Source organism: Varanus komodoensis, unplaced genomic scaffold, assembly GCF_004798865.1.
Source record: "Varanus komodoensis strain SLA01 unplaced genomic scaffold, ASM479886v1 scaffold77, whole genome shotgun sequence".
NCBI lineage: Eukaryota > Metazoa > Chordata > Lepidosauria > Squamata > Varanidae > Varanus > Varanus komodoensis.
The window spans coordinates 438,209-448,106 of NW_025336442.1; the positions used below are offsets into that span (position 1 = coordinate 438,209).

The 9,898-nt window shown below is 53.6% G+C and overlaps 1 protein-coding gene across 2 annotated transcripts in view; it reads left to right on the plus strand.

Moving 5' to 3' along the window:
* The first annotated feature begins 9,024 nt into the window (after nt 1-9,024).
* The window catches only part of RXRA (retinoid X receptor alpha), a 104,976-nt gene continuing 104,102 nt past the window's right edge, over nt 9,025-9,898 (plus strand). Inside the window, exons 1-2 of one of the 2 annotated variants that reach the window (XM_044453044.1) lie at nt 9,025-9,115; nt 9,412-9,478. In XM_044453044.1, the coding sequence (XP_044308979.1) occupies nt 9,451-9,478 (28 nt within the window). In that variant the 5' untranslated portion in view covers nt 9,025-9,115; nt 9,412-9,450. Of the gene's footprint in view, nt 9,116-9,411; nt 9,479-9,898 lie in introns of those variants that run through there. The other variant, XM_044453045.1, reaches the window with a different exon arrangement.

Genomic DNA, 9,898 nt, shown 5'->3' on the forward strand with positions numbered 1-9,898 from the left:
GCATTGTTGGCTCATGTTAAGCCTCTACAATTACTCCAAGATCTTTTTCTTGTTCAGTTCTGTTGAGCCATGTCTTCTCCATCTTGTATCAATGCCTTTGGTTTCTATTTCCTAGGTGAAGGACTTGGCACTTGTCCTTATTGAATCTCATTCTGTTGCCTTCAGCCTTGAAATTCTGTTCAAGTTTATCAAGATCACCCTGGATCTTCATTCTGTCTTCTAGGGTGTTCGCTATTCCACCCAGTTTTCTATCATCTGCGACTCTGATTATCTTTCCTTGTACTTCCTCATCCAAATCATTAATGAAGATGTTGAAGAGCGCTGGGCCCAGGACTGAACCCTGAGGCACCCCACTAGTTACCTCCCTCCAGTTTGAGTAGGTGATGAGTTCTTCCCCTTCCATTTCCTTCATTGGTGGAGGGAATCGAGTATAACTACCCTGTTTTCCTGAAAATAAGACCTAACCGGAAAATAAGCCCTAGCATGATTTTTCAGGATGCTCACAATATAAGCCCTACCTCCAAAATAAGCCCCAGTTAAGATTGTCAGCCAGACAGACACATTTAGTACATCTGTTGCAACACAATTTGGGGTTTGGAGAGTTACAGTGATGTTCCAGAAGAAGATGACATGACTGTATTTGAATAAATGTAGATTGTTGTACATGAAAAAATAAGACATCACCTGAAAATAAGCCCTAATGCAGCTTTTGGAGCAAAAATTAATATAAGACCTGGTCTTATTTTCGGGGAAACACGGTACCTATTGGTCTCTGATTCTCCCCTGGCTTTCACCATAGGGATTACAAAACTCAATGCTGGTTGGGGAAGCTTGCCATCTAGTGGCTGAAGGTGTTCCTGCATGCTTCCACCACATGGACACAAATTAATTCAAACTAAGTTTGAGCAGGTGGTAACTGGTCGTCTCCAGACACACTTGGATGAAATGGACCATCTTGATCCATTTCCATTGGGATTCAGACCTGCTCTGTGCACTGAGACTTTGGTGTGAAAAGCTCTGCAGCTTTCCAGCTTCTAACTACTACTCTGTATGCTGCCATGAGCTTGAACAGGATTCATTCCTGACAGGTGCCACCCAAGGACCAAGAAACTCCCAAATGCCTTGCCAAAGGAAAGTGAGCCAGCTCCAGCTGTAAACGGGGAACGGACACATTAATGGAAAGGGAGGAGCGGATGTCTCCTCTGTGAAGCCTGGATTAACTTTCTTGGAGAAATTTGCAAGACATTCAGATGAGCCTGGATTGCTGTGAATCTGATGAGAGGATTCAGCAGTGTTGTGGACCAGGGGCACATGTCAGTGTGATGCATAGAAATGTGCTAATAGGCATCAGAAGGCGCTAATAGGCATCAGGGAAGCGCATGCTGGTGTTTATGCAAATCCATGCAAGTGGAGCAAGCATACCTGCAGGAGGAGTGGGGAGTTTGAAGATGTGATGCTGTCACTGAGCAGGTGAAGTGATTGAAAACACCTGAAACGGCACAAATGGAGAGGAATCTGTGAGAGCCATGTTCTCCGACTTGCTGCACAACTCCAGGGGCCGCGCTTTGCATTGCGCCCCCTCCAGGCAGTGCTTGATCTTGGGGCAGCTGCTCGGGGGATGAAAGACTTCCGTGACGTGAGGCAGGGCCAGGGCGTGTGGCTGACCTACTGGCCTGCCCAGGTGGGCTGGGGCATCTGCCCTCCTGCCTGCATCAGACTCTCCCGTTCCCGTGTGGAGGGTGCACCTGGCTCCCCACCGGGACCCTGGCTCCCTGGCTTGCCTCCTGCTACCAGGCCTTGGTCTCAGGTGACGGCTGCTGAGGCAACGCTTTCCTGGGAGCGTCTGGTGTCAGTTTCGCAAGGCAATCCAATATCAACATCACAGAAGCAGCCGCCGCAGTGGGGGCAGGCAGGGAGAAAGCGGGAAAGAAGCACCGAGCAGGGAGGGAGCAGCATCTCGCCCTCTTGCCTCCTGTGCTCTCCTCCCACTCATGTGTGATGCCCTGGATGCCTGGCCCGTCCACACGCCAGGGTGGAGAGCTGTGAGCAGGCCCCTCAGCACTCAGGGACTGACTTACCAGTAAATATGCACTGGATGAGGCCGAGACCCTCTCCCAGTCTCCCACCCATGCTGTGCTGTGCGTGGCTAGTCTCCACCGCCAGGCACCATGGGTGGGCATCCGTACCCCACAGTGCCCCATCCCGTGGTGTGGAGCTGGGGGCACTGGTATTGGCAGCAGTGACCCTCCAGATGCAAAGGAGAACAGAGGAAAATGTGGGCAGCAGGGGAACATGGAGGTGCAGGAGACAACTGAAGGTCTTGGCCTGGCTCCGACCATCTCTTCTCTGAGCCCTGCATGGCCTGCACTGACCGGCAGCTGCTTTCCAGAGTGGGGGCGTGTGCCTCTGGGAGCTCTGGGAGAAGGCATCTTTCTTGGTAGCCTGCTGTAAAAAAGCGAAATGGGTTCAATGCAAGGAGCTAAGAAGCAATTGCTTTTTGCTCTCCACATTATTCAATTCCATTTATTTTTATGTGGCAGCTTTCATACCAAGCATCTCATGGCTGCCTTGTGAGGAAGTGGAAGAATGAAGGGATGCTGCTGCCCCCTCAGCACCCCAAAGAGAGGCTGGAGAGGCACCCAGCAAGGACCACGGGTGCAGCCAGAAAAATTTGGATGGTGCCTGCTCCTCTGGAAGGGCACTGTGAGGGCCCGGGTGGCCACAGGGAACAGCAGCATCATAAAACAAAGCCAAACATGGGATTGATGCCTGGATCCTGGAGGTCATCAACGCCTCTCTGAGGGACGGCCAGGTACCTGCTCCTCTGAAGGAGGTGGTAGTCTGGCCAGTCCTAAAGAAGGCATCCCTGGATCCAGAGATGGCCACCAATTATAGACTGGTGGCCAACATCTCGTTTCTGGGCAAGGTGTTAGAACGGGTGGTGGCAGGACAACTCCAAGCACTCTTGGATGAGACTGATTATCTGGACCCATTTCAGACCTGGGTATGGTACTGAATCTGCCTTGGTCGCCCTGTGTGATGACCTGTGCAGGGAGAGAGACGGGGAGTGCATCCCTGTTGGTCCTCCTGGACCTCTCGGCGGCTTTCGATACCATCGACCATTGTATCCTTCTGGATAGGCAAGCAGGATTGGGAGTTAGGGGCACTGCTTGGCAGTGGTTCCGCTCCTACCTTGACAACCGATTCCAGAAGGTGGTGCTGGGGGACTGTGGCTCTGCGCCATGGCAGCTATGCCATGGAGTTCCACAGGGATCCATTTTGTCCCCCTTGCTATTTAACATCTACATGAAACCACTGGGAGAGGTCATCAGGAGGTGTGGGCTGCGGAGTCATCAGTATGCTGATGATACCCAGCTCTACCTCTCATTTTCCACCAATCCAGGTGAGGCAGTGGCTGTGCTGAACTGGTGCCTGGCCAAGGTAATGGGCTGGATGAGGGCCAATAAACTGAAGCTCAATCCAGACATCACGGAGGTCCTGTTGGTAGGTGGTTTGGGCTCCGGGGTAGGGGACCTGGACCTTGTCCTGAATGGGGTTGCACTCCCTCTGAAGGACAGGGTCTGCAGCTTGGGAGTGCTCCTTGACCCAGAGCTGTCTTTGGAAGCTCAAGTGACTGTGGTGGCGAGGAGCGCTTTCCTTCAGCTTCGGTTGATCCATCAGCTGCATCACCTTTAGGACGATTGCCTAGCAACAGTGAAACATGCATTGGTTACTTCCCGTTTAGATTTCTGTAACGCGCTCTACGTGGGGCTGCCCTTGAAGACAGTCTGAATACTTCAGATGGTGCAAAATAGAGCAGCCAGGTTGCTGACGGGAACTGGGTGTTATTCTTACATAACCCCAGTCCTCTACCAGCTTCACTGGCTCCCCATCGAAGCCCAGGCCCAATCCAAGGTGCTGGTTATCACCTACAAAGTCCTTAACGGCTTGGGGCCTGGATACCTAAAGGAACGCTTGCTTCCATATTTGCCCTCCTGCCCCTTGAGATCAGTGGCAGAGGCCCTCCTCCGGGAACCCTCCGTGAAAGACATTAGGAGAATGAGTACCCAGAGGAGGGCTTTCTCCGTGGTGGTGCCCCACTTATGGAATGCGTTCCCCAGAGAGGACCGCCTGGTGCCATCATTATTTGTTTTTTGGCGCCAGGCCAAGACCTTTTTATTTAAACAATATTTTAATAATTGTTAATATTATTTATTGGTTTGAACATTTTTATAGCCAGGGTGAATCCAGATTTTATATGTATCGATTTATAGGAGTGTTTATGTATTATGTTGGAAGCCATCCCGAGGCTTAGGCGAATGGGACAGCATGCAAAAATTCCAAATAAATAAATAAAACTTCATGCTGGTGCCACGGCTGCATCGGCACCTGTGAGGATTCCTGAGCGAAGCGCTTGCAGGCCCTGCCCAGGAAAGCTTCCAGTGCGCAAGGGAGAGAGGCGGCCAGCGAGAAGGGAGGGGAGCAAAGTGCAGCAGCCTCTGTTTGGGTTTTGTTCCTACCAGGAACTGGAACGTGGGAGAAGCTGGGGAAAAAATCAGTGCACGCAGCTGCCCGGAGCATGCTGGGAGCTGCTGAACTTCTCCCTCTCTCAATATATCTAGATTTGCACCTTAAGGTGGCCTTTCTTGCTGGCATGCACAGGATGCGAATGAATAAGTTTGGGTGGCTTTCTTGTTGAGGCTGGACGTCTCCCGGTGGCAGCAGGGGTGTGCGAAAGAGTGTTGCAGGGCTGACCATGGCGTTGCTTCCAAGCCGCATTGCTACGCTTGCATCACATTGGGCAGGAAATCCCTTCCGAGGCCACAGCTTTGCAGGATCTCTCCACCAGCCATGCTCGTTTCCCCTCTTCCCTCCCCACCTCTTCTCCTTGCCTGCTGGTCTGTTTAGGTTGCAAGCCTGTGGGCAGGGACGCTTCTTTTTTGGGTTTTGCTGATGGCATGGAAGAAGCCCTTGGAGCAGGCCAACACCCTTTACATGAACAAATGAAGGGGTCCGTTGCAGACACCCAAACAGTGTACTGGGGCAAGGCTGTGCTTTAATAAGCAGCATACATTTTCCCACTGAAGGGACCCTCATGTTTTCCCCTTTCTGAAGACACGCTCCTGAATGTTGCAAAAGTCCGTGGCAAACCCAGAGGGGAGTGTGTGGTGGGGCTGGAGGGGGAAGTGGCACTCCAGGCCTCCCCTTCCTCCCAACACAGTGCTGGGGAGGCCAGCAGTTCGTCCATCGTGCCCACCCTGTGCGCGCTTTGTGAGGGCTTTGATAAGGAAGGGTCACCTCTGCAATGCTGCCCTTTGCTCTGTGCAGAACGCTTGAGCTGCGTCTCCGGCACAGCCTCGGTCTGCGTCAGGGTGCCACGGAAGTGCTGCAGCCCTGCCCTCATGGTCTGCACAAGGCGCCTGGGCTGGCAGGCCCAGCTGCAGCCTCCGTGGCGCCTCTCGCTCCCGGGGGGACACCTGCACCGCAGAGCGGGGCCTGGCGGGCAGGGAGCCTCGGCGGCCAGATGTCTCGGTAGCCGGGCGCTCGGCCTCGGCCTCGGGGCTGCACACTCTGCTATCCACTGCACTCCATCACAGGGGCCACTAGATGACGCTGGGCTAGGCAGTTATGAGGGCTGAACCCACCTCGCAAGGCTGTTGTGAGGAAGGAGAGGAGAGGAGAGGAGAAGGACAGCACAAGCCTCCTTGTAAAAATGGCGGGATAGAGATGCAAGGATAAACGTTCTGGTCTAATTCACTTGGACATCTGTGACGCGTGTTTAACTCAAATGGCTTTTGCGTTCTGTTCTTTACATTGTGTGTTGAATTTTCTGCTGTTTTTATTGCTGTTTTTATTTTAATGCATTGTTACTAACCACCCAGAGAACTTCAACTACGGGGAAGTATATAAATGAAATTAAGAACATCAATAATTAGTGTAATTTTCACCCTGAATCCTGAGTGAATTACTTACTCCTGTGTTTGCTGCCGCTTGCCAGCTCCAGCTTGTGTGTGCCCTCTCTGCTTTGGGGAAGTCCCAAGGAAATGGGGGTGTCTAGTCCTCAGATGGGACGGCAGTCTCATTTCCCAGAACCTGGTTTGCTGTAGCAAAAGCGCAGTTTTTTGGGTGCAGCCCATGCCAGCTGAGATAGAAAAGGCGCCTCTGGCGCGTGCTGGAAGCTGCAGGCTTTTTTCTGTCTAAGCTGCACCTGATTTCGCCTTTAATGGCTGGTGGGAGATGGCGTTATTTGAGAGAGCAGTGGAATGAACGGATCGATCAGGCTCCGGCCAGGAAGTATCGCCACCTGGCTAGGCAGCTCCCCGCCTGTGGCATGGTCAGCTGCTCTTCCTCAGCGTTGCCTCCTCACAGGGCTGCGCGGCACGGGGCCCACTGGAGATCAGGCCGTGCTGCCAATGCCACCTGGAGCTACAGAAAGGGAGGGAAGGGCTGGACGGAAGCAGCGGCGATGCCATAAAGCAGCATCTGCTGAAGGGAGGGCCACCGTGATCCATGCACTGATAAATCAGGATGGGGCTGCAGCGAGGTGCCGCATGTGGAACTGCCCTTGACATCTCTCTGAGTCAGCAGGATGGTGGTTTGGATGCATCTTACTATGTGACAGCAAAGGCCAAGTGGTCCCGTTGTTAGAGACTAGTCCCCGCTTGGCTGCGACATTCCTAGGTGCCTTGAGGCCATTCTCTGACACTTGGCCTAACTCACCTTGCAGTGTTGCTGTGCGGATAAATGAAATGTAAGCTCGCTTTTCTCTTCACTGGCTTTTGGCCTTACCAACTTCAGGAGCTCTCATGAGGACAAACTGGAGAGGAGGAAGGCTCTGCAAGCTGTCCTGGGTTCCTTGCAGGAAGGAAGTGGGGTGTAAAATACCAACAACATCTCGCATGCACACATTTGCACCTAAGTAGCGGAGCCCTCTCCTAAATGACATGCCCGGCATCCTTGGGCGAAAGCCCTGATGGACAAGTGCATGGAAGAATATCTGCAGTGTGTAAAAAAGGGATTTCAGTTCATGTGCATAGGTGCCCATGTGCACCTCTTTCTAAGTTGCTGTTTTTCTAATTGAGTGATGGGGATTTATCTGAGAAGCCATGAGTCACAAAACTTTCTGGTGCATGAGTCAGGAACTGTGTGATTCTTAGACTGGCTCCACTTGGTTGCCATCTGTTTCAAGGAAATTAATATTCTTTAGCTATTTGGAAGGCTGCAGGCTGAGGATGATGAGAACAGGTGTTCGCAGAGGGCCAAAAGCATATCATGGCTTCAGCACCCTTGGATCATGGCAAGAAAGGTGTCTGAATGAGTGCAGGTGTGTGGCTTTTTTTGACCGCCCTGGGAGCTGGTGTGGGCAGGGGGTGGAGGCAGTTCTAGAGTGCAGGGAAGATTGGAGGGAGAAGCCGGTGCCCAGGGAGGTATCCTGGCAGTGTCTCCCTTTGTGGGCCTGCTTGAAACACTCAGATGGCCAAAGTGTTTTGGAGGGCAGGAAGAAGGCAGCAGCTATCCTTGCTTCTGTGCTGGTCCTCATTCCCCCCTCCTTCCACAGGACCCCCAAGGTCCTCTGGGTTCTGAAGGTTCTGGGCAGCCACACTGGATGGTGCCCCAAACCTTGGCATCCTTTGATATGTTAAAATGTTAATTCTTTTGGCAGAGTTTATCATTTTCCTTTGGCATTTACTACTCGGGTGGTTTCTTAACTTAATAGAGCTCTAACAAAACACTTGATGAGGTTTACCTAGTTCTGAAAGAGGGGAATTCCCTGGTTTGATTGTTTGTGTAATTGGAGGCACTCTCTCTCTCTCTCTCACACTGTCACACACACACAACAGGGATGCCTGCAGAAGAGGCATCTGGCCTGGACCTTCAGGACCCTGCCCCTCCCAACAGTCCCCTACCCAGTAGGTGCAGCTGGGCTGCATCCTGAAGCCAGTGTCCAGCCTGCTGCAAGCACCTCCTGGAGGGTGCCAAGAGATGCAGCCCTCCAGGCAGCGGCAGCACCAGCCCCGACGCCCCCCTGGGCCTTCAGCTTGCGCCAGGTGAACGTGTTCAGCAACCCAGAGCTGAGCATGCTCAGAGCTGTCTGGTTTGGGTTTGGGTTAGGGTTAGGGTGAGGCTGTCTGGTTTGGGGAACAGATGGTCGCCTCTGCCTATCAGGAATGCTCTGAAGCATGGCCTAGTAGTTGAACTGTACACACAAGACTGGGCAGAGCTGGGCTCTAGTCCCCCGGAGCCATGAGGTTCACTGGTCAGCTCGGCCCACCTCTGACTCTCAGCTGCACCTACCTCGCAGGGCTGTTGCGAGGATGAAAGGGAGAGAGAGGAGGGGGCTATGCAAGTCACCAGGTTCTTTGCAGAAGAAAAAGAAGGGGATATCATTGCAATAACTAATTGAATAAATACTATTATTTTTTTATTTACAATATTTTTACCCCATCCTTTACATTATTCATTGTAGATGAATAATGTAAAAAAGGAGTCAGTAATTCTGTTCTATTTTCATTTCTGAAATAAAATATGTGTTGTTAAATAAATAGGTAAATGAACAATTTTACCATGATTTTCATGAATGCAACATACCAAACTGTGTGCGGTTTTTCATTAGTTAATTTTAAAATCAGGCCAGGGAGACGATGCTCTGGTTCTTTTTCGGAATGCAGGCGCAGAAGCCGCGCTGAGAGACGCGCCCGCTCCCTCCTCCGCGGGCGGATCCTCAGCGCAACAGCCCGGCGAGGTGGGCGAGGCGGAGAGGCGGCGCTCCGGGCCCCGCGGCTGCCCTCGCGGGGCCCCCTCCGCGCCGGGGGCGGGAGCGCGCCGCAGAAGCGGCCGGGCCGAGGCGCGCAGGGCCGCCCGTCGCCGTCCCCCTCGGAGGGGCCCCTTTGCAATTGCAGCTCCCGTGGCTGCGAGAGAGGGAGAGAGAGAGAGAGGGACGCGCACACGCGGGCGGACACGCGCACACGCGGGCGGACACGCACAAGTACTTGAGTTACATTGTTGGGTGAGTTTGTAACAACTCCCTTCGCCTCGGCCTCGCGCGCACCTCGCGGGACCGGATCGCCTTCGCCTTGGGCCGCGTCTCCAGACCTCCGCGGGTAGAAAGATATCGGTATTTTCCCAAGGAGAGGGAGAAACGAACCAGGAGGAGGAGGAGGAGGAGGAGGAAGGGCGGTCTAAAACCTCCAAGCAGCCGACTAAGGGGGGAAAAAAAGAAAAAAGCAGAGAAGAATCACTTCAACCCCCACGCTCTACTTCTCTTCCTTTTACCTCTCCTTTCCCCTTCCCCTCCCGCCTTTGATTTTTATTTTGTTTTTAAGTGCTGCTCAGCGTGTGCGAATTTCTTGCTTTTTCTTTTTCTTTCCCCCTCCCCCTCCCCCTCCCCCTCCCCGTTTTTCCGCCGTCGAGCTTCAGCACAGACCCTTTGGCATGAGTTAAGCGGCGGACATGGACACCAAACATTTTCTCCCGCTGGGTGAGTTTCTTTGGAGGATTTCTTTCTTTCTTTCGTTCGTTCTTTCTTTCCGCGAAAGGCGGCGGGGGAGGCTCTCTTTCTTTCGTCCTTAAAGGAAAATGCAAGGAACGCTTCCTTCTCCGCCACAGATGCGAATGCGCCGCGATGTCGCTGAAACTGTGTGTTTGTCCCCTAATTTCGGCGATCGCGGAGCGGAGAGGCGGCGGCGGCGGCGCAGCGGCAGCCAGGAAAAGCGACCTGGGAGCGGCGGCGGCGGAAAGTGCGGGGAGCGGCGAGGGGAGCGACCGCGGAGGGGGCGCCTCCGTCCGCCGCCGCGCCTCCGGGAGCCGAGCGGGGAGGGCCGCTCGCCCGTGGCGCCGGGCTCGCGCGCCGATGCCGCGGCGGGGGCGCCCTGCCGGGGCGCCGGGGCGCACGCCGCGT